This window comes from Scylla paramamosain, chromosome 5, assembly GCF_035594125.1.
Source record: "Scylla paramamosain isolate STU-SP2022 chromosome 5, ASM3559412v1, whole genome shotgun sequence".
Classification (NCBI taxonomy): domain Eukaryota; kingdom Metazoa; phylum Arthropoda; class Malacostraca; order Decapoda; family Portunidae; genus Scylla; species Scylla paramamosain.
Window position 1 is genome coordinate 27,702,556 of NC_087155.1, and position 25,000 is coordinate 27,727,555.

General features: G+C 40.3%; 2 protein-coding genes across 4 annotated transcripts in view; both read right to left on the reverse strand.

The window, feature by feature from the left end:
- Positions 1-25,000, reverse strand: part of LOC135100345 (glutamate receptor ionotropic, delta-1-like) — a 73,690-nt gene that overhangs the window by 14,150 nt on the left and 34,540 nt on the right. The window contains exons 1-8 of one of the 3 annotated variants that reach the window (XM_064003176.1): positions 3,448-3,541; positions 2,640-2,783; positions 2,469-2,559; positions 1,535-1,832; positions 1,050-1,267; positions 636-816; positions 427-526; positions 15-144 (exon numbers count right to left, since the gene is read on the reverse strand). The exons of the other annotated variants lie outside the window; for them this stretch is intronic. Coding sequence (XP_063859246.1) covers positions 15-144; positions 427-526; positions 636-816; positions 1,050-1,267; positions 1,535-1,832; positions 2,469-2,559; positions 2,640-2,783; positions 3,448-3,524 — 1,239 coding nt within the window. The 5' untranslated portion in view covers positions 3,525-3,541. Of the gene's footprint in view, positions 1-14; positions 145-426; positions 527-635; positions 817-1,049; positions 1,268-1,534; positions 1,833-2,468; positions 2,560-2,639; positions 2,784-3,447; positions 3,542-25,000 lie in introns of those variants that run through there. 3 annotated transcript variants of the gene reach the window in all.
- On the reverse strand, positions 9,131-17,716 carry LOC135100343 (probable glutamate receptor). The gene is made up of 9 exons (XM_064003174.1): positions 17,424-17,716; positions 14,659-14,802; positions 14,481-14,571; positions 12,875-13,172; positions 12,409-12,626; positions 11,498-11,678; positions 11,283-11,382; positions 10,890-11,019; positions 9,131-10,613 (listed from the first exon to the last, which is right to left on the reverse strand). The coding sequence occupies exons 1-9, from the start codon at positions 17,540-17,542 to the stop codon at positions 10,518-10,520; spliced, it is 1,377 nt and encodes a 458-aa protein (XP_063859244.1). The 5' UTR covers positions 17,543-17,716; the 3' UTR covers positions 9,131-10,517.

Below are 25,000 nucleotides of genomic sequence, written 5' to 3' on the forward strand. Positions count from 1 at the left end.
GACCAGCGAGTTACCCAGAGGTTGGCGAGAGACAGCGGCTCTCTGACCGTGATGATGGAGGGCGTGTAGCGGCAATAGATGATGGCCGAAACTTCGTTCATCAACCAGTGCACATACAGTCCAGACTCCACCACCGCACGTACCCTGGCGAGTCATCACAAACATGTTCAGAGGCGTAGATGCACTGTCACCAGACTAGTTTTGTCATTACAGTGAAGAGGTACCACGCACTCTAAAAGTCTTCTTGGTGCTTAATGAACATGGTTTATATTGTCTAAGAGGGTAAGAAAGAGGTGACACATTAAGGAAAATCTACCAAACTTTGAACGATGCTATTGCTTCTCTTTATTTGTAGGTAATCAACGATCTATGTGTCAAGGGTTGTGTGGCCATAACAACGCACAATTGACACGGGTTTTTACGAACCTGTGGTTGATGGCCGGAATGAGAGGGCTGCCTTTCTGACCTATCATGCAATGGGTGGTGGCGAAGAAAGTCTGCCTCGTCTTGTAAAAATCACATCTTTCTGTAGGCGCAAGGAAGGTACGTCTGAACATAACTCATCATTGGTTGTCTGTTGTACCCATACATTTTACTCAAAATAATGTAGTCTCGTCTTGCTTCGCCGCCCTCACTTGTTTTGAGGAAGTCGTCGGCAATCAAGAGGTCAAGGGGGAAGTTTGTTGACTGCAGGGAATGACGGTCAGTGCGCACCACAGTTTCAAGCAACTCAGGATAGGCGCTAGGAGGCTCATACCTGATGCGGCCCACAAACTGTAACTCGTGCAACTCTCGCAGCTCTCCAGATTTCATTTTCTGCAAGCACAACACGAAGAGCAGTGTTTCAAGAAAACCTGAAGGAAGGAACTCACATCCACCTATCTCGGTATTATGACTTGTAAAAAAATCATCTCTATTATGTAATATTTTTTCATGTAATCACGAGAACCACCAAAACACATCACTGCCAATACAGGCAGCAGCCACAGCAACAACTTAAAAGGTAACCTTAATCATTCTTGCGTAAGGCTTTCTTCACCTAAACTCACCGCCGCAGTGTCCGTGAATACCGTCATGGGATGCATTACTAGAGTGATGGTATGGTCATCAAGCAGATCTCTTAGAGTCTGGATGGGCTGTGGGATGTGCCGCACAGCCAGCAGGGAGATGAGGGCACCCTTGTAGCTCCAGAAGACCAAAGCTGCCACCACCATCCAAGACAGCAGCACCATCAGCCCGCCTTGTCCAAGCACAACGTCCGCCAACCCTACATTGTGAGCCAGTGACAAACTGAACAAAATTTGGGCTCGTTAGTTTTCTTTTTTTTATGCATACTTGTTCTCGAGTGTTATATAAACACAAAATGAGACAGACACAAGGAAAACAAGAGGAGTTTCTTTCTCCTCTCTTTCAATACATAGGTCCATCCTATGAATAGTACTACTGGTAGATCCGCAGCACTCAGTACGTGACTCCCGATCTTACCTCTTTATTTCAAACCTCCCCACCTGCCTCGCCCACAACATTAACCCACCTTGGTTAAGGAAGACCCGCACGTTCTGCAAAAACATTTCCCCAGCCCATCTCAGGGAAACAGAGGCTCCGGGTCGGCGCCCCACCAACAGTGTGGCCAGCCACACCATACCCAGGGCCACCGCCATCGCTCCCCACACTGTCCCCGTCAGCGGGAAAAGGAAACCCCACGGGTTGATTTCAGGGGTGCCCTTCATCGACAGAATTGATCGTGCGTCGTAGAAAAAGGATTCGCTAAAGTCCACAGCCATTGCTCGACTGTAAATTATTCCAAAGGGCCCGAGAGCGAGGTCAACTTCCTGATAAAATGAAAAAAAGAAGGTAATTCAATCTTTCTTAAATATTAAGCCAAGAGTGTATAAAGGATGTAATATGTAGCTAAATGAAGAGGAAATTATTCAGGTATTCAGCATGCAATTAATAATATACAAAACTTTGACCTCCTACTCATCATTCTCGTAAATAACAATCGCATCGACAAAAAAAAAAAAAATAGCGTTGTCTTTCCAGCGTTCTCTTAAAACCTTCAGCACATGCGCTTACTACATGTATCTTAAGTTTGTTCCTCTCTTCTTAGTCGTATTGGTGAATGACTTCCCACTATTCTTCCTTCCGTCTACATCTATTTACATATATCTAGAATGATCTAATCCGAACACATTGCTGCTATGTTGCTCATCTCCCACACTCGTAATGGCCACAGTGTTATCCTTGATACACTGGAACACCGCAATGCAACCATCTACGCGTATACTCGTATGTTTCAATCATACCAGCGGAAATCTTTTCCTATGTGGTAAATTTCTCAAGATAATTTTTATCACAGTATGTTTCTGACTAACGGATCTTTTTCCCATTCTGCAATAAGGACAAAAAAAAGTGCAACACTATCGAAATACATTTTCATCAGATGTCCGCGGGCACAAAACCCTTACCTTACTCGTCACCTGGCCCATCATGCCAGTCCAGCTGCCATTGGGACGCTGGCCACCAAACGCACCGTCCGGTGGTGTCACCACGTTGTACCTGCACACGCAATAGGGTCACTGTCAGGCTTAATCTCTACGCACTGCGCCGTAAGGGTTAAAAGCGCATTCGTTCCTTACGTGAAGTTTAGTGTATGAGCAAGAACAGTGAGCATGTTGCCCATGGGTCCAGCCACAGCCCTGCGGCCCTCGGCATCAGTGGTAAGCACGGTGTGGGGCCGCCAATGGACGGACGCCACCGTAACCAGCGCCCCATCGGGAAACCTGCAGCGGACATATTGATTAGCAATGATATTCATTGTAAGGTTATTGATTAACAATAAATAGTAAGTCGATAAGACTCTCTAGGACTGAGATAATTAGATGATTCAAATTTATAAAGAATAAGATGAAGCCATTTCTTGAGTTATTTTGCGAACAATGTGATAGATGTCAGTGACATGGATAATTAAATAACTGATACAAATAGACGTTCAAAAGCAGCACATTACTTGTACTACCGAGGCAGAAGGAATGCTTCTCTAATTCAATCAGGATAAATAAATTAAACAAAGCCTAATAGATATTTGTACACCATTGCATTTATGACCTCGCCTTCCTCAGCGTTATGTTTAATTCAATCGCTATGCGCATTTTTAGAACACATGTTAACAAAAATAAGCCTACACATAAGAAGTTACTTCGACTGATATCAAGAGTGGAATATTTTTGCACTCCTGTTCAATCTTGACACTCTCCGTCCAGGGTGATTGTGGCTCCATCATGGAATACCTCAATATCTCCAAGGTCTTCAAGGTGGCCTTACAAGTGGTGAGGCCTACATTAATGCACACTCATACAGGAGGTCTATGTGCTCTATCTGGGAGACATCGCCACCTATCCAGTGTAACTACCAAAATTATCCACAGCTGGGAGAAAGCCATGTTACCTGAAGGAGGAAGGGTTCTGCGTCAGGCCACGCAACACCTCGGGATCCTCCAGAACCTCTTGCACCGGCAGAGCCATTCCGTGTTCTGTGCGACACCGCTGCAGGGAATGGAACCTCAGAACACACACACACACACACACACACGCACACACACACACGTCATGGTGATGATCTTTTTGTATAATGTAAACTAAACGAGTGAGAGTCTTACGCAGCGAAACGACAGGAGGTATTAGCGAGTTCAGAAAAAAGCAGTAGCCATTGAAATAATGTTTCATAGAAGACACAATGTATCTCTTGTTCTTGCATGATAATGACACACATCACCTAACTCTATGGAATACATTTTGCCAGGAAATGATATAGGGAATCTCATTTCACTTCTGGTTTTTAGTAGATGGCGCCCCAAGAATATTCCGAGTAGAGGTACTAGGGTATAGTTATGTGCCACTAAACAAGAGGAGATGGTTGTGTGGAACCTTACATATGTCGAGATGATATGTAAATTGGGTTTTCAGGCAATGATTATGGTGTGCCTTGCTACTCTCAGAAATTACAGGCAGGTCAGAAGTTAGGTCCTGTGTCCATGTCATTGAAAAAGATTTATTTCATCTGCATACGAGAAGATTAGGAAAAGCTTTTTACTGGGCATGAAAACTTCACACTATGAGAGGCTGAATTCAGGCAAGAGTTGCCGGGCTGTTGTTATGATCTGAAGACGTGACAACTGTTCTATTTTCAGAAAGCAAAATCTGAGGAGAACAAGAGCTAAACCTGCGTCACAGGATACGGAAGACAGCAGGAAGGACTCCACCTTGACCATAAACCTTGTGAGGATCAAGACTAAAGTGGACAGAAAATAAATGCAGTTTCATTAAGAGGCATGATACAGACGAAAGATGAGTGACAGATAAACCCAGAATCATCCAGTGCTGATTTTTCAGCAGAGTTCAAAACAAAAATTTCAGAACTAGAAATACCAGAGATGACAGTGACTCCAATGGATGCAGCAGACGAAAGAAAGAAGGAGAAGATCAATTACACCTTCAGCTCGGTGCCAGAAGTCCTGGTGACAGATAAGATACGGAGCGACATTTTTTTTTTTTTTCTATTTATGAAGAAATCTCAAAAAAAAAAAATGTAAGACATAATATGCTGTATATTATTTGACCTAATTTCTAGCAGAAATATAAAGGACTCGAGTTTCACAATAGGAGACGAAAAAATCCAGAACGTTAGGCGCATCTTCACGGTGGCTATAGCAGAGCTGAAGCTTGTTCAACAGGTTGGTTAATGGAACATATGACAGCTAAAGTTGGCGATGAAGACTGTAAGTAAAGTATAGAAATGTCTACCGGAGGAAATTTAGATGTGCTAATTTTTAAGCAAAGAGCTGAAGGAATAAGAAAGAAGACCTCTTACTAAAACAGCACGTAAATCCTCATTTAGAAGCCGTTATCGTGATGAAATCACTGTGCAATAAGAAACTGCAAGATACTCCCTTAAAAATGCAAATCCATCTGCCAAAACTTTTCTTCTCTGACTGCTGAATAAAGCAGGCCACAAACACTTGGCCACCACGACACACCTGAACCCTTTATTGGATCTGGACAACAATGCGCCACACTACGTCTTTTCATGTCACTGCCCACAAACACCTGCCGAGCCACAACACATGTACTGCTCCGTTGCCTCTCTACCCAGTTAGTTAGTGAAGCCACGTCTGCTTTGCTTAAAAATGACACCTTTGCATCATAGTCGTTCCAGTGGTGGAATGCAAGACAGGTTCTGGCCAAGGAAAAAAAAAATATATATATATAATATGAAGATGCCAGTCCCAAAATAATATCTAAAATTACGTGAGAAACACCAGCATCTAAAACTGTTATCATAACTAAAACCTGAAAGATAAGTCCAAGAAAGTATCATAATGTACAATTACTACAGTTAATGATAAATTTAAAAAAGTGGAAATTCATGACGATGTTTATTCTGTGTGTGTGTGTGTGTGTGTGTGTGTGTGTGTGTGTGTGTGTGTGTGTGTGTGTGTGTGTGTGTGTGTGTGTGTGTTTAACACAAACTAACATGAAAAGAGCGACACAAAAACATGCAAAATCACACTCAAGTCATGTTACATGCAAGTACTCGCAGTGTATCATCGCTATCACAACCATAAAGTTATAAATCATGTGTTCCCTCCCTACACTCCGTGCCATGGACCTTGGCACGGTAATTTTGCCATCTGAAGACACGCGAACATAGTTCCTTCTGTCACTGGGCAACGGTCTCACCCGCTATTTGACTCATGTCTTGCTATAAAAATCTATGTATTCGTATTGGAACTCTGATTTATTTGTAAATTGTGGCATCACTTGTATCCGTATAATCTGGTATCTTATTAATAGAGAAAGATTTTCGTAGGAATACAAAGTCTTTTCGCCACAGGTTCTAAAACAAAACAGAAGTACACAGGCTAAACAACGACTAAGCGTCGCCCACTGACAACGTAACCATAATCGCGAGTGCCCTGGTGGCATGACTGAGCCAGAGTAAGTGACGCTAAGTAGCTGTGGTGTCTCGATATGTCCTCCGTGTTCTCACCTCCTGTTACAGAGGTCCAGGCGCCTCTACATCCCCCGCCTTCATCCTGCCCCATTATATGCTGTCAGTCATGAGCGTCGCCCCCACCAGACAAATGACCCTTTCTTTGTCACTGGCAGTCGCAGATGACGATGGCTCATGGTGTTCTTACATTATTGAAGTGATTAGATTCACATGAACCAAAACAGTCTCTGCTTAATTTATGAAGAAACATGTCACAAAGGGTGCGTGCAAATTTTCATGACAATTAGAATGTAAATGTCACTCGTCTTGCAATACGGACAGTCTTGCATACATTTAACTAACTCATTTTGGACTCATTTTAATCAAATATTCGTACAAACCTTTCACATATGGTACATACAGGCGTCAATCACACCTGAGAGAACAACAAAATCTGCTCTGTAACGCTCTGCACACCTTACCCATCAAGTAACAGCAGCAACAACAACAGCAGCAGTAGTCGTAGCAATAGTAGTAGTAGTAGTAGTAGTAGTAGTAGTAGTAGTAGTAGTAGTAGTAGTAGTAGTAGTAGTAGTAGTAGTAGTAGCAGCAGCAGCAGCAGAAGCAGAAGCAGCAGCAGCAACAGCAGCAATAACAGTTTTGATGCCCTGTCGCACACGCAGCAAGGTGTGAAGGAGACCAGTATTCTTGAGTACAAATATTTTCACTGGTCCACACCTCATGTCTTCCTATTAATGCCAACATTCATTCACTGGACAGTTTTGAAGCAAGCTTCTTAAGGTGCTGACACTTATTACTCTGCTCTTTTACTGTACATGTATTAGATACAGGTCTGACAAAGGATACAGCGACACAGTTACATGAGTTAAGGACCTTCATTTCACAGCTGTCTACGAGTATTACGATTACGGATCTTTACTCAGTGCCAGTTTATATGACTAGTTTTACTGGAGCTTCAATTGATTTTCTCTTTTCTTGACAATAAAGATCATGTTGTTCACTTGCCTTGCGGTTGTGGAGCAAATTTCGCAGAAGGAAAAAAGGAAAAGTAGCCATCATGAACATTGGTAAAAAAAAAACAACGGAAAAAATAAATAAATAAATCAATTTCTTTTTGTTCCTGCCTGTGTGTGTACGTGTGTGTGTGTGTGTATGTGTGTGTGACTATCAAGATAATATCCAGACTCCTTCCCATTTACACAGCGATAATTGCCTAGTAACATTAATTAGCTTGTGATGATATATTCACATGAGAACAAACGTCGCCGGATCCGAGACCTTCAAAGTGTCCATCTTGGTAAAGTGAACTGCCAATACGATAATTACTTAAATTAGTAGGTGACCTTTTCCTGTACGCATTCACGCATAATTTCTTATTCATTTATCTATTTACCACTCAAACTATCTATGCACGTATCTACCTATGTATGTATGGATGTATGTATATATGTGTATATCTATCTATCTACCTAGCTATCTGTCCATCTATCTGTCTATCTTTCTTTTTATCTATCTATACATCTACCTACCTATTTATCTATTCATGTATGTATTTACCTATCTGTTTATATATCCCTTTATCTACATCTCTATTTATTTATCTATCTATAAAGCTATATACATATCTTTCAACTTATCTACCTACATATCTATCAACCAATCTATTTATCTATCTATCTATCTATCTGTCTATTTATCTATCTACCTACCTATCTACCTATCAGTCCATCTATCTATTTTTCTATCCATCTATCTATCAGCCTATTTGTTTATTCATCCATCTATCTATCAATCAGTCTATCTATCTATCTATCCGCAAATTTGCCTGTTCATCTATCCATTTATGTAGGTATCTGTCTGTCCCTTTATGCACAGCAGCTGAAGCACAATCTAGACTATCAGCAGACGTTACTTTGCGGCCTATTGTCCCACCGGCTAAGAAAAGTTTAATATGCCGATTCCCTTATTGGTTAATCAATGGTAGTCCGTTTGATGTAAAAGGAAGTTTGTTTTTTGTCCTTCCTGTTATTATTGTATCTAGGACATCCTCCTCAGATTGAAAGAGACAAACTGTTGGGTATGTACGACTCAACCAAGTCTAAGATCTTCTCAGGTTATCAGAGAATTAAGAAAGACCACTGAAACTGTATGAAGCCAAGTAAGAGTTTCTTTTTTTTTTTTTTTTGTGCCTTAATAATTCTGCGGAGGGAAATGTGCACCAAATTCCTTAACTTTCCCACACACGCACACACAAGCACGGTATCCACACGGTCATCCCTCGCCAACAATAAAATGAAAGTCTTTATGACATATATGGTAAGTCTCATAATGCAGAGTAGCAGCACCAGTGTTCAGTTTGTTGGAGAAAGAAGAGAATAAGTACGTATGTACGTATGTACTATAACAGTGAGTGAAGAAAAATTGTACAATGAGAATGCAATAAATTACTACAGAAAGGGAAATAGGATAAGAATGAGAAGAATAACAAAAAGAAGAATGCAATTTGAAAACGAGGAATAACCAAAAAACCCAATAGCAACGCGAAAAATAAGACAGACAAATAAAAAGTGAGAGAAAACATTAAAAATACGAAAAATTACAGAGACAAAAACACAATGTGATTACTTACAACAGTTTATTCTACCAGTGAAAAAATAAAATAAGTAGGAGTAGTAATACTAGGTGTGGTTTTGTTTCATGATGACGTAATTAGATGAGAGAAAAATAATGGGTAATTATTTTGAATGTACAGTAGTAGTAGTAGTGGTAGTAGTAGTAGTAGTAGCTATTGTTGTTGTTGTTGTTGTTGTTCCTCCTGCTGCTGTTGCTACAGCTGCATCTACTGTTGCTGTTGCTACTGCTGTTGTTCTTTAGTGCAATATTCGTTACAGTAATATTATTATTATTATTATTATTATTATTATTATTATTATTATTATTATTATTATTATAGTTATCTTTATTAATATCACCATCATTGTTTAACCGTCAGCTACAACTTATAAAAAGGGAATCATGATAAGAATCTGTATTATATTGCATATTTATTTACGATTCTAATAGTCAGTAGAACACATCATAAGTTCCTCTTAACACAGTGCGTTGTGTAGAAGACCGGCGAGTGAACAGTGTGATAATGCAAAAATGAGATACTAGGGGTGATCAATGAGTTCTCGGCCAAACCCAGAAGGAGTAAAAATAGACCAAAGGTTCACACAACTTACTTTTTTTTTTTACTAGCGTAATCGCCTTTGACGGTGATGCACTTCTCCAGTCTCATTTTCTACTGCGAAAATCTTTCCCTGGAGAATGGTGGATTGAGTTCCTTCAAAACCTCCATGACCTTCTCCTTGGTCTCCTCGTCATCAGCGAAAGAGACACTCTGCAGCTGCTTCTTCATGTGTGGGAAAAGGCGGAAGTCAAAGGAAGCCAGGTCACGGGAATAAGAGAGATGGGGCAACAATTCGAAGCTGCAGGACACCACTTTGTTCATGGCCACCATGCTCTTGCAGGACCATTGTCCTGCGCGAAAAGAACACCTCGAGTCACTTTCCCTCGGCATTCCTCAAGCAGAGCCTCCCAAAGCTTCCCCCAGTAGATCAGCGTAGTATGGTCCATTAATGGAGTAACCATGATCTAAGAAGTTCATGAAGGGGATCCCTTCAGGGTCCCAGAACAGTCATCATGAGCTCCCGGAATGACTTCGTGACCTTAAATCCTCGTGACATCAGAAAAGAGGGATGCTCCCAATGCTTAGATCTGGCTCTGGTTTCCGGATCGAAGTGAGGAACCACATGTTTCATTCTGGGTTACAATTCGGGCCATGAATCCTACGGGTCCACTCTTATGACGGTCAACATGAAGTCATTATCCAGTTCCTCTTCTGCTAAGGCGTCAGCATTCTCGGGACACATCAGGCAGACACCTTGGAAAGGTTGAGGTGATCGTATAAGATGGTAACAACGAATCCATTACTAATCCCCAGTTAAGAAGCAATGTATTGGCACTGAGATTTGGCAATTATCCATGATCTTGCCTTCCACCATGGCCACAGTTTCCCTGGTGACTGCAGTTGATGGACTACCACTTCGGGGCCATCTTCACACGAGTCTCGGCCTTGTTGAAAGAAAGCAGCCCAACGTTTGACAGTGGAATAGAATTAGGCACTGTCCCATAGTGTTGTCCTCAACTCCTCATAAATCAACTTTGGTGCTTTCCCTTGAATCACGGAAAACTTTTTCACTGCCCGTTGTTCAGCTTCACTCATTTTGCCGGAAGGCACCATCCTCACTCACCAAAAGTCGCTGTTGAACTGAATACAAAACGTTGGGAGGATTCCAGCAGTGCATTATTTGTTGGAGCATATACGAAAGTGTTTAGCCGCGGCGGGCTCCAGTCTCCCCTCCTTTTGTTGGGCCGAAAACTCAATGAACACTCGAGGTAGGGTAGCGAGGGTGCAGGCGTTTGTGGTCCATGTTTGGGCAGGATACACATACCCGATGCTTTCATGGTGAGTTTATTTTCCTTGGTGAACAGCACATCTCCAAAAAGAAGACTTGTGTTGCCAGCAGGAGCCCCACCCCGAGCACCAAGAACAACCCCTGCAGGAGTAAGGAGCGTCCTTGTCACATACAATATTATACACGAATCATCCTAACCACCATTTTTATGAAAAATATTTTGCTGCATGAATGAGATGATTTGAATTCTAAAGATGGAACTATTATTCCAGCAACATACCACCACCAGCGGAAAAGAATATGCTGAGATGTCATTACAAATATAGTACAGACATCATAAAATGATGATCTCATTTATCCGACAGCTTATGTGCAGTAACAACATTGTCTCAACAGCCAGGATGACGAGCATGTTACCCAGAGGTTAGCGAAAGACAGCGGCTCCTTGACCGTGATGATGGAGGGTGTGTAGCGGCAATTGGTAATGGCAGGGATCTCCTTCATCAGCCAGTGCAGATACAGCCCAGACTCCACCACAGCACGCACCCTGCCAGCACCAACTCGGACAGGATCACGACAGTAGTTGTAATGACCAAAGAAATTTCTTTCCAGTATATAGAAAAAGTAACATATATGCTTAAATGCATTCGATAACAATGAGTGAACGTTGTCTATAGGAAAATATCCATAAAAAAAAAAAAAAACTCAACAATTGAAGTAATGCCTCTTTTATAGGCACTGAATTTCCCAAGTTTTGTCACTATTCCCACATGTACCGATTTACCCGGATCCTTGGTCTAATGCACGAACCTGTGGTTGATGGCCGCAAAGAGGGGGCTGTCCTTCTGACCTATTATGCAATGGGAAGTGGTGAAGAAAGTCTGTCTTGTCTTATAAAAGTCGCAGCTTTCTGGAGACGCAAAGTGCATAAAAAAAAAAAAAAAGAAACTCATATTATTATTATTATTACTTTTTTTCAGATGTCCTCAAAAGTTTTATCAAGAATAATGCACACTCGCCCTCACGTGTCTTGAGGAAATCGTCGGCTATGAGGAGGTCAAGCGTGAGGCTGGTGGACTGCAGGGAGTAGCGGTCGGTGCGCACCTTGGTTTCCAGCAGCCCTTTGAAGGCTTTGGGCGGCTCGTATCTGATGCGACCCACAAACTTCAACTCGTGCAATTCTCGAAACTCCCCGGACTTCATTTTCTACAGACAAAACACGAAGAGAAGTGTACATAACTTTCTAATTGCTACCAGCTTTGTTATCTTCATTTCACTAATGCAAAAAGCTGATCAGTTTCCTAATTCCTAATTCCTTCCATCCTCACACTTTGGAACTCTCTGTCTGATTCTCCTTTTATTTCTCTTTCTAACTTAAATTTCTAGAGAGCAGCATCAAGACATCTCCAAAAATAAATTGGTCAGCTAGATTAGAACCCCTTTACAATTCAACTGACTTTTTGCATCTGTTTTTATCTTATTATTACTATTATTATTATTATTATTATTATCATTATTATTATTATTATTATTATTATTATTATTATTATTATTATTATTATTATTATCATTATTATTATTATTATTATTATTATTATTATTATTATTATTATTATTATTATTATTATTATTATTATTATCATCATCATCATCATTATTATTATTGTTGTTATTATCATCGTTATTTATTTACCCACTTATTTATCTATTTATATATTCTCTTAGGAACAGCGATTAAACAGATGTTTCTTCCTCAGCTTCTGTAGCCCTCGAGCAGCTTCCTTTACGCATGAAATAATTAAATCATATTGGCTTCCGAAATGTAGTCAAGTTCCAAAACGATCAAACGTACGAAACTCTTCAAGCAAACCAGCAGCAGCTACACAGGTGGCACAAGTTACTGCTCGCGGGATTTCCTCGTCTCACACAAACTCACCGATATAGTGTCCGTGAGAATAGTCATGGGAAGCAATACTAAAGTGATGGAGTGGTCGTCGAGCAGGTCCCGCAGAGTCTGGATGGGCTGAGGGATGTTGCGCACCGCCAGCAGAGAGATGAGCGCCCCATTGTAGCTCCAGAACACGACGGCTGACACTATTACCCACGACAACAGGACCATCAGCCCGCCTTGTCCGAGCACGATGCCTGTCAAGCCTACAACATCAACAACCATCATCAGCGTAAAACAAGTGATTCAGAACGAGAATATTTCTCCAAACGTGAAAATATGATATAGATACAATAGAAAGTAGTGCCAAAACAAAGGGAGAATAGTAATAAAGCATCGTCACCTTCTCAAATATAATACAAAGCGAGACCTTCAACACTCGGTACGAGACTACCGATCTTACTTCTTTATTTTAAGCCTCTCTCCACCTCCCCCGCACACAACATCAACCCACCTTGGTTAAGGAAGACCCGCACGTTCTGCAGAAACACCTCCCCAGTCCATCTCAGGGAAACCAACTCTCCGGGTCGGCGTCCCACCAACAATGTGGTCAGCCACACCACCGCCAGGGCCGCCGCCACCACATACCACACTGTCCCCGTCAACGGGAACAGGAAACCCCACGGGTTGATTTCAGGGGTGCCCTTCATCGACAGAATTGCTCGAGGGTCGTAGAATAGGGATTCGGTAAAGTCCACCCTCAGTGCCCTGTTATAAGTGATTCCGAAAGGCCCGAGAGCGATGTCAGCCTCCTGTCCAAGGAAAACGTTATCTGAGAAAGTATTCGTGTTTCAGGATTTTTCCTAAGCATCCTAAGCAACCTCAATAGAAACAGAAAAAAATCACTTTAGGAATCCCCAGTAACTTAAGAGAAGGAAATAACGGCGAAAAAAAAAAAATCAGCCACAGTTTGCCTTTCAAAAACAAAAATTGTAACCAGTGCCTCAGGAAAACATCATGGTCACGTGGAAAAAAGTATATATATATATATATATATATATATATATATATATATATATATATATATATATATATATATATATATATATATATATATATATATATATATATATATATGTATATATATTTACTTTTTTTTCATTTGGCTCTCCTTTTGTATATCCAATGCTTTCCAACACATTCCTAAAGAATTTTGTTTCATTCACGTTCACTTCACCGCCAAAGCTCTTCCGCTCATCTTTCACAAGAACATAAGAACATAACAAATAAGGGAAGCTGCAAGAAGCGACCAGGCTTACACGTGGCAGTTCCTGTATGAAATATACCACCCTATTTCCACCTATCATCCCCATCCATAAACCTGTTTAATCTTCTCTTAAAGCTCCCTAATGTCTTAGCACAAACAACATAATTACTGAGTCGTTTCCACTCATCTTCCACTCTATTTAAGAACTAATTTGTTCTTATCTCTTTCTTAAACCTAATTTATTCAAGCTTCAACCCGTTATTTCTTGTTCTATCCTGGCTGCTGATCCTAAGAATTTTGCTTATATCCCCTTGTTTTAACCCTTATAACACTTAAAGACTTTCCTATCAGCGATGTAATCCCTATCCTTTCCTGAACAGATACAATTAAGATATACATCTAAATTCATCTAAGTTTAACTTATTGCTTTAGTCATGAGGTGCTCACTTAATAATGTAACCTGAGAGGAATCAGGAGGAAGTCCTTCACCAAGACGTCCTACACCTACACCAACCTAACACCCTCGCAGATTCTCACAGCCGAAACGATGAGCACAGAAAGTTAGAGGAGGCACCTGGTGCAAGATTAAGTCTTGCACCAGACTTAATACAGATTGAAGCTGATGCACAGGTACGGCCTGAAATTATGTCAGTCAGTATCCTTGGCTTTTCCAGGAAATACTAATTAATGAATAAATTTCTCAGATTAATGATAATTTCTGTCACAGGTCTTGTTTCTGACTAATGAATCTGCCCATTCTGCAATAAGGAAGCGAATAGGGTACAAGGTGAGGTGTGCCTGGTACTTCACATTCCTTTAGGTTTAGGACGACCACGAGTACAGAGGCCCTCACCTTTCGCGTCACTTGCCCCATCATTCCCGTCCAGGTACCATTAGGAAGCTCAGCACCCCACGCACTGTCTGGTGGTGACACCACGTTGTATCTGTACGAACATGACAGAGCCGCTGTAACACTAACACACTCCACACTGGGGCCCAAGATGTAATGTACATGTATAACATTTACTTACGTAAAGTTCATTGTTTGAGCAAAAACATTGAGTATATTAGCCATGGGTCCAGTCACGACGTAGCGGCCCTCGGCGTCAGTGTTTAGGATGATGTGAGGCCTCCACTGGACGGCCGCCACCGTGACCAGCGCTCCGTCAGGAAACCTGCGGTAAGGGGACTCAGCAGTGGCATCCTTAGCAAGCTTTCAGCATGTTTGAGCGTGGTGCTTATCTTAATGACCTGCATCTCAGTCTCCTTGTAAAATTGCTGACGTTATAATATTTAGCATCACATTTGAGGGTACCGGGTTCGCCATAGCGGAATCTTCAGCTTTTGAAATAGCCAAAAACCACAAAAAAAAAAAAAATCATGTCAAAAGGATAACAAACTTGACTAAGGAATTCAGAACTCTGCCAAGAAACCCTGGATCAGGGGCATATATACTGGACCTGTGGGAGTTAGGCAACTGACCCCGCCCATTCTTTGCACTGAATTCCCCCGGTGCCTCAAGCCTCCTATATATTGTCTAAACGTGACTCCTTGTGACTTCTGGTATTTTCTTAAGCTGAGGAAGATGCTCCAAGAATCCTAAGAAGAAACGCGACCTGGTAGCTGTTCTGGAGCAGCACTTTTAAAAATATTTCCAACGATGGAGGGACCGATGGACCAGGTATATGGAGACACAAGGTACTTACCTTGAATGATATTAGAGTTACAACTCAAAAAGTAAGGACTCTGGATCACTTCACACAGTTTATAAATCAATAGTCTAATTAGACCGTTCACAGAGATGACTCTGACACGGAATGACTACTGCTTCCGTGTCAGACCCATCTCTGTGTGCTGAGCGCATAACAGAGATGATAGTGTCTGTCATGGAGGCGTACATTCCTCACTTTTTTTTTCTCGCCCTAAACCTTCAAAACCTTGGTTTAACACAGCCTGTTTTCGTGTTATACATAATAGAGAGGTGGCCCACAAAAGGTATTTGAGCCTTCCATCATCAGAATCTCATGTGCTTTATATATCTGCCCGGAATCATGCCAAGTTTGTTCTCCAGGTAGCCAAAATCTCCTTAATTAATAGAAAGTGTCAAAATCTTTCAAGATCTAACTCTCCTCGAGATTTCTGGCACCTAGCCAAAAATATCTCCAATAACTTTGCTTCTTTATCTTTTCTTCCTTTTTTTCAACCTGATGGCACCACTGCCATCTCATATATTTATATATTTCTAAAGCTGAGCTCTTTGTTCAACCCTTTGCTAAAAACGCTACCTTGGATGATTCAGGGCTTGTTCCTCCCTCTCCTCCACCTTGTGACTACTTCAAGCTACCTTTTAAAATCCTTCGCAATGATGTTTTCCATGCCTTCAGTGGTCTAAACCCTCGGAAGACTTATGGAGCTGATGGCCCCCTACTTTTGTTCTCCGAAACTGTACCTCCGTGCTTGGACCTTGCCTATTCAAACACTTTCAACTCTGTCTATCAACATCTACCTTTCCTTCTTGCTGGAAGTTTGCCTACATTCAGCCTGTTCCTAAAAAAGGGTGATCGTTCTAATCCCTCAAACTACCGTCCTTTTTCTTTAATTTCCTGCCTATCTAAAGTTTTTGGATCTATCTTCAACAGGAAGATTCTAAAATATCCATCCCTTCACAACCTTTTATCTGATCGCCTGTATAGGTTCCGTCAAGGCCGTTCTACTGGTGATCTTCTGGGTTTCCTTAGCACTTAACAACAACTGTATTGCTGTGTTACCTGTACATTTTCTTCACTGACACATACAAAAATTTAATTTGTCATTTGCTGACTGTCTCCTGTAAGGCTTTGACTGCGTAGATTGTACACAAAAAAAAAATGATCACTTAATGCCGCGCGGCGCCATTGGAGTACTTAGCGAGCCGAGGAGGGAAGGAAGGAGGTGGAGGTCCACCCAGGCGAGCGGCTCCAGCAACACACAACTTATACGTTAATTTCTCGCAAAATAAAGCAAAACACTGCATGTGTATATAGAGTACTTTCGACTTAGAATTACTTGAACTATCATATCCCGAAGTATGTACCTTAATATATATATATATATATATATATATATATATATATATATATATATATATATATATATATATATATATATATATATATATATATATATATATATATATATATATATATTCAAAAGGTGGAAGCGAAAAAGAGAAACACAGTATCATTGTAGTGGACATAATCACTTCCCCTCTCAAACCCCTCAAATCCCACAATCCTCCTACTTGATTTCTGATAACAACCGCGTAAGCTGCCATCGTTTTATCGGCAATGAAATCACATTCAGGCACTAAAACCTGGCATTCAGTAATAGTAGTAATGGTAACATTAGAAACAATAGTGGCAATAGTTATAGTAATAATAATAATAATAATAATAATAATAATAATAATAATAATAATAATAATAATAATAATAATAATAATAATAACAACAACAACAACAAAGTGATACCATTAACAAAATTGCCATCACCACCACCACCACCAACAACAACAACAACAACAACAACAACAACAACAAAAACAACAACAACAACAACAGTACACACACACACACACACACACACACACACACACAGACACTGGGAACACTGCTGGCCAGCGTGTCTCGCAATAACACAAACACATACAGCAGGAGCAGCAGCAAAAGACTCTACCAGGGAGACGTCACCACCTACTTAGCGGCGGTGGTGAAGTCACCCACCATAAATATCCACAGCTGAAAGAAAGCCGTGTCACCTGAAGGAGGAAGGGTTCTCCGTCAGGCCACGCAACACCTTGGGATTCTCCAGAACCTCTCCCACTGGTCGAGCCATTCCGTGTTCCGCGAGACACCGCTGTGGGGAATGGAACGTCATAGTGCTAGCCTGCGTGTATGTGTGTGTGTGTGTACCGGTATCGTGGCTATCTTTCCTGTTGAGTGTACTTAGTGCAGAATTTAACGGCTTGAGTTATCCATTTGTTTGGTATTTCAGTAAACTGGTTGTATTGGTTAAGTCAGGTAACAGAGGATTATGCAATAATTATAGAGGTATATGTATTATGAACACTCATGCAAAAATTTACGATATCATGATACAAAATAGACTGAAACTTTGGTCCGATGTGAATAAATGTCAAGCATTTTCACAGAAGCACAGAGAATGTGCAGAACAAATTCAGACTTTGAGGCTTTTGTGTGACTGCCAAGTATAAGAAAAATATGTTACATGTTTTATTTATATATTTTTTTAAGGTTTATGATCGGGTCACCCGGTCGAAGCTCGTGGAGTGTCTTGCTGCCTCGGGATGAGGGAGAGTGATGCTTCGGGCAATCAAGAAAATGTACTAAGAGTATTCTCAAGTAAGCGACTATGGAGGCATCCATTGGTGTTCGACAGGAAGCACCGACAAGCTGTATATTGTTTCTAATATATGTTGACTTTATGGTAAAAATGTCAAAGAGAATAGTACCAACTGATGGATTTCTTGGGAAGCTTCATGCACCACTGTTAATGGATGATACTGTGATACTCGCAGCGAATCGAGAGATGTGTGAAAAAAAAAAAAAAAAAAACTTACGGTTTTGTCAGTTTTGCTAAGAAAGTGGTATGGAAATTAATTTAAAGAAAACTTTTTTTATTGTAGTTAATGATAAGGATTGTGATAGGCATTATTTTTCAAGAAAAAGGATTAAAGGTGAGCTATACGTCGAAGTATTTGTATCTCGGGGCGTGGTTCACTGAATCAGCCAGGTGTGATACAGCCGTGGCGCGCCACGAGACCGCCAGTGAAGCTGTAAGTAGTGAACAAATTCTCTATACTGTGTGCGAGCAACATGCAGATGCTGGCTTACATTTATAAGAAAATTATGTTTGATGCCGCTGTAATGACATCATTGCTATGCAGCGCAGAATAGTGGCTGGCAAACAAAACGAAAGACATTAAAAAGCAATTAATAAAGTGTTTATAAGGAATTCGAAAAAAACACTAGTATAATCCTGTATATGGTGGAAGCAGATATACCCTTATTACAATCTGTGAGTAAGCCGCTCCACTTTGTGTGCCACCTTTGTCGAGAAGCAAATACGCCGGGATATCGTTTCATATAAAGATCAATGGCTGGAGATGAGGAAGAGAACCCGTTAGAAAAAAGAGTAAATTATATGTGACAATGTGCTGACAATGGAAATTAGCACATATATGACAGAATTAAATTCATCAATGACAACACACAAAATATATGAAACAAAGACATATATCCCTGATTATAAGAGGAAATCCTTCACGAGGCTCCGCGTGACGTCCCACATCCTTCAAGTGGAGGTGGGGCGATGGAGCCGCGCGCCGCGTGAGGAGCGAGTGTGTCCATAGGACCTTGCCAGTGTACAGACTGAAAAAATGGTACTTATACTCATAGACTATCCTTTATCAGAACCATACTGGAGACATAACCCATGTTGATATTTGAATGTATTATTGACTTATTAAATGAAGAAATTTACCTGCATGAGCCGTGCAGCTATGGCCATGAAGTGCTGATGAGTTATGGATAATAGTATTGCACATGAGATATCTGTTGATGAGATTGCTAAGTCTCTTCACATATATTCAACAAATTTAGTGATGATGATTTTCATTATTTTAGTAATTTTGTTTTTATTTGATCTCGTTATTTCATCTCTCTCTCTCTCTCTCTCTCTCTCTCTCTCTCTCTCTCTCTCTCTCTCTCTCTCTCTCTCTCTCTCTCCTGGTGGTTTTACGCGGTCTCAAACTCAATGATTTATTTTAGTTTACGCCAGCTTGTCTATTCTAATGCTTTGGTGATTTTACTTTCTTTTGTCTAGGTTTGAAATTTTTATCTTGGTTTATCTTAGAGTTTTAAGTTTTTACCTTAGTTGGGTTTTAAGGTATGTTGTTATTGTCGTTAATAAATTCATTTTTCATTATTTATTTTGCGTACTTTAAAACAGTATGTGTGACATTTTCAATATTTTTTTATGTTTTAGTATTTAGATTGGATTCAGTTAGTCTTCTGCACGATCCTGTTGTGCTCCTTTTTAAGCTGAACAAAAAAGACATGTATTTTTTTTCTTTTTTTTTTTTTTCTTTTTGTGTTTCTTGCAGGGTTTTTTTCTGTCAATAAACTACTACTACTACTACTACTACTACTACTACTACTACTACTACTACTACTACTACTACTACTAAAACTACTTCTACTATTACTACTACTACTACTACTACTATTACTGTGTTCGAAAATATGTCTGTATGCAGGTACGTGTATGCGTGTGTGGGTGTGATGGGTCACGGTTTTGGAGTTATGCTGATGAAATCTAACATGGAAACGTTTTCTTATATTAGGATACTCTAAGTTATGCTGTTAGAGTTTCCGCTCGATACCAACGTTCTGAATTGACAAAATTATCAATTTCGTACAGCTGGAGGCGCAGCAGACTCGCTCACAAGGGCATGGAAAAACGTTCAGCGCTCCAAGCACCTGAGGAGACGAAGACTTAAGCGCGAAAGCTGAGAGTGACGTTTCTTAATATCGCAAAATTCATCGGCAGCATCAGCAGTACAGTATTGCTTTTTATTCAGTTTTATTTATTCAGTCTTATTGGGATACATTTCTACACACGAGTGATTAATTAAGGTGAAGCCACACCTGCTCTGTTCTAACTTGCTCCGCTGTCTCATACGTATTTGCTCCACAGGTCGAGAGTAAAGTAACCTTGGCATGCATAACATGCATATAGTCTCTCCAAGGCTATACAAATAAGTATCTTATTTCACAGTGTGTGTGTGTGTGTGTGTGTGTGTGTGTGTGTGTGTAATTAAATGTAACCAGTGATGTCATGAAATCCTTCAAACCTTTGGCGCGGCAAGCACAAAGTGACCCGCTGCTTCCCGACTTATAACTGAAAGCATGGTGAGTTATCTTCAGCCTCTCAACGATCGTAGAAAATGCCCAACTTCTGGAGAAACTCCTCCTCTCGACCACCGCCACCCTTCTGTTCCAAACCATCTCCAAAGAAAACTTTTTTTTCCCATCTAGTTGTGCTCATGGTCTGCCTTCTTTCGCCTGACTTTTGAATGCTTTCTGATACATGATGCTCTTATCTTAAGTCTTCACACCATGAACGATTCTTCATTCATTTTCCTTTGGCAATCCTGAAGTTTTGTAAGACTTCTAGTTCCGACTACTAACAGTATCATGTTCATATGATGGAATGCACTGTCAATAAAATTTTCGCTTCAGTGATAGCAGGAGAGAACTTTTCATGACACTGTTTTGTTCACTAAAATTATTCCATCCCTACTTTATTTTATTTCTCTTTATCTATATTTATACTAAATACATCTTCTGAATTCGTTGACACTCAGTTATTTCAGCCTTTACTTTTATTTCGTGGTCAAAAACCACCTCCGTTTCCTTCATGTTCATATTAAAGCCTATTGGTTGTGGCTTTCCATGTCCAACTGAAAAAAATAAATAAATCACCTGCTGCGCTTCAGTTGCAGACTCCCTCATCTAGGTTTGTCACTCCTCGTCCATCTCAGTTATTCCTGTCTCTTCCCATTCCAAGTTTTTTTTTTTTTTACCTGAGTTCACCATTCAGAAATAAAGTGATTCCATGCCCTGCTATGTTTCGCTATAATTAAGGATATTTACAAGAAGTTTTTGTACACGTCAGTTAATACGCGAAATCCCTATCCCTTCTAAACAGAAATGTTCTGAAAGCTCTATCAGTTTCAGGAATTACACTGAAAGCGGCGGTAATTATCAGAACTTATTTAAAGTGTTATGGATTTCATGACATCATTGGTAATATGAATTCAGTGTAATAAGTAAAAAATAGATAGATAGATACGTAGATAGACAGATAAATAGATAGAGTGAGAGTGATAGGTGCAAATTAAGGTTTATACTACAATCAACGTAAATAACCGCCATTATAGTTGTTATACTGTTAGAGGTCTGCTACTCAAATAGTGACTCGACATGTGTCCTCTATGTCGTCACTCACCTCCTGCTGCAAAGGTCCGGGCACCTCTACATCCCGCACCTTCATTTCGACTCATATATGCTACCTGTCAACTGTGAGCGTCGCCCACACCCTCCCTTTGTCATTGGCTGTCGCTGATGACGACAGCTCTTTGTGGTCTTACATTATTAACATCATCGGGCCTGCAGTAATCAAAATGCTCTGCTATGTTAGATTACAAAAAACAGTAAGTGCGCGTTTGGATTTCCATGGCGATCAGAATAGTAGTAGTAGTAGTAGTAGTAGTAGTAGTAGTAGTAGTAGTAGTAGTAGTAGTAGTAGTAGTAGGAGTAGAAGTAGGAGTAGCAGTAGTAGTAGTAGTAGTAGTAGTAGTAGTAGTAGTAGTAGTAGTAGTAGTAGCAGTAGTAATAGTAGTGGTAATAATACTAGTAATAGTAAAAACAGCAGCAGCAGCAGCAGCAGCAGCAGCAGCAGCAGCAGCAGCAGTAGTAGTAGTAGTAGTAGTAGTAGTAGTAGTAGTAGTAGTAGTAGTAGTAGTAATAGTAGTAGTAGTAGTAGTCAATCAGTCAAAGTATCTTTATCTTTTAACCAAATGCATATACAGAAGTACTTAAACCCCATAAAACCATTGAACACATGTTTACTATTAATATGAACAAACTACAGATTTACTAAGATATGAGTACTATATATTTTGGTATTTTATCTTCATTGTCCATCAGTAATAGTATCCGGAACAGTAGTATTTATAAGTATTAGTAATATCAACAATAGCACCAGCAGTAGCAGCAGCAGTAGTAGTGCTAGTAATAGTAGTAGTATCACAATTGCCATGTAACATACAGGTAAGTACTTGTACGGGTTACTTTCCTTGTTATACCATGTCTCATTAAGAACAAGTTGATTTCCTGTTAAAATGATAAATCGACATCTGCGCAACACAAGCACACTCCTAAGACCAATTATCGCCCCACTCTACCGTCTGCCTCACATGTGCACTTACAGCTCTCCCTTCTCCCCACTACTATAAATCTGACTGGCCTTTGAAAGTTACATTCTGAGATACGTACATGTCAAAAAGGGAGTCATTTTTAAGCTGCTTCTGGAAAATAGGAGAGCTACGACAGATGTCAAATTTCCACCGACAGTGCCACATTTACTGATCCGTGTCATGTGCAGGGGAATGCTGAGAAGCACCTCCTCTGCAAGGGCATGACAGAAGTTTGTATTTCCTCGCGATATTCGGTCCTCCATTCCAGACGGTGCCATAACTTTAATCAATCAACCAATCTGTGAGAGAAGGCTGACTGTATACCTAGCCCATCTGCAGCATAAGAATTTATCAGCCAGTCTTTTTTGTATTATCGTTGTAAATGTTATTACGGCTTCACAACAACAACAACAACAACAACAACAACAACAACAACAACAACAATAATAATAATAATAATAATAATAATAATAATGATAATAATAATAATAATAATAATAATAATAATAATAATAATAATAATAATAATAGTAATAATAATGAAAATAGCAATTATTATTATCTATTTATGTACCAGGAAAGGGAAAGTTTCGTAGACAACCTTCCTTCAGTAATATAAATAATGATGATAAGAGTAATAAAGCTAAAATGAATGGTTTCCCTTATACATAAAGCACTTATGACAGCTGTTCCTGCACCATGATTGTTGTCCAGTAATAATCATGTGTAGTTTCGCAGCTCACATTCATCAGTGTAATGCCAGCCAGTCTTCCTACACCAGCCACACTCTCGTTCACCCAGGTATGTGTTGCCACTTGCCCACTGAAGCATTCAAATGATCAGTTAGTGCTGGTACTCCAGGTGTCTTCACAGAAATTCTACATAACTACACATAAAAAAGTAAGTAAAAATGAAAATAAATAAATGTCGAAAATAATTTTAAATATAAATACAGCTAAACTACAAAAACTGACTCTAAATTCTCCGTTGTCTTAAGCATTTATTATTATTGAAAAAAGGACTCGCTAACTTTTCTAGATACACATCATACAGTGAAAACTTCCGTACATTTCCAAGATACATCACATGCATGATTTTTTCAGTAATTGTAAATCAGCTTCTGTCCACGTTCGTAAACTGTACAGGACACGTAGCTTTCCTGTGGAAAAATAATCCATTGTGATACCACAACAACGCTGAGGTCAGACGAAGTGATGAAAAGGTCGATAGACACGAGTATCGCAAGAACAGAGAACCCGACACCAGAACAAGGAGCCAACACCTAAATAACCCAAACACTTGAGGATACTAAAATGTGTATGAATTCACGTGAGTGCCAGCATCAAGATCTCTCGACACCCCGACTCGTGAATGCAACGTCCATATTAAAGTACGTTTTGCTCGGTGTGACTATCACGATTATCGCTCTACGATGATTACTCAACGATTATCGCTGCACGATAATAGAGGCTGTACTATTTTGTTTCGATTTTCGACGAGACAGCCAGTCAGGTGGCGGAAGTGTCCTATGAAGGTAGTAGCGGGAGCAAATGGCTTTGAGCAAATTGAGTAGAAGTAAAAGGAGCTTCTTTGGCGGCTTGGCGACGCCCAAGCCGATTATTAGTCACCTACCAGACGTAAGACATAATTGACCCCAAGTATTCCTCCAGACAGAAAAAGGACCTCATTCATACCCACACCATTACCATTCATCAGCTCCCAAGCTTCCGCACAAAGGTAGGTATGGAAAGCTGCAATGCGAGAATATATGTATAGGCATGGCCGTACGATACGTCCCAATGTCCTGTCGGCGTCACAGGCCCGAACCATCGAAGCCTCGGATTCTCTCAACCCACGAATACATAGCAGCCAGCATAGGAATAATTTTACATTTTTCGTACACCTACACCAACACCAGCCGTTTCTGTGAATATGGTTGTGTTGGTGTTAGTGTGGTGTTCCATGGTCGCCCACGTCAAATAAGACATGGCACCTCGGTAAGGTAAGGAAAGGTGTTAGTGTAGGAATGACAGAGAGATGGGATTGTCACGGCTCAGTGTTTGTTCTTAGTTGGTTCAAAAAATTACTGAGTTGTTGAAAATATATTGGAGACAGTAATTTTTATTTATTTATTTATTTCAGACATAAGTAAATCGTATAGAGGAGAGCTGCCAAGACGAAGATACCAGGACCCCGCCGCTCCTCGCCCCATGTGTTGCTGCACGATACAACAGTGCACCCTGTTCTACATCCCTTCCCCACACTCATGTTGGATAGGGAATCACAACTGGCCTTACGTATCTCCTGATAACACACTTTTCCTAAATAGTACA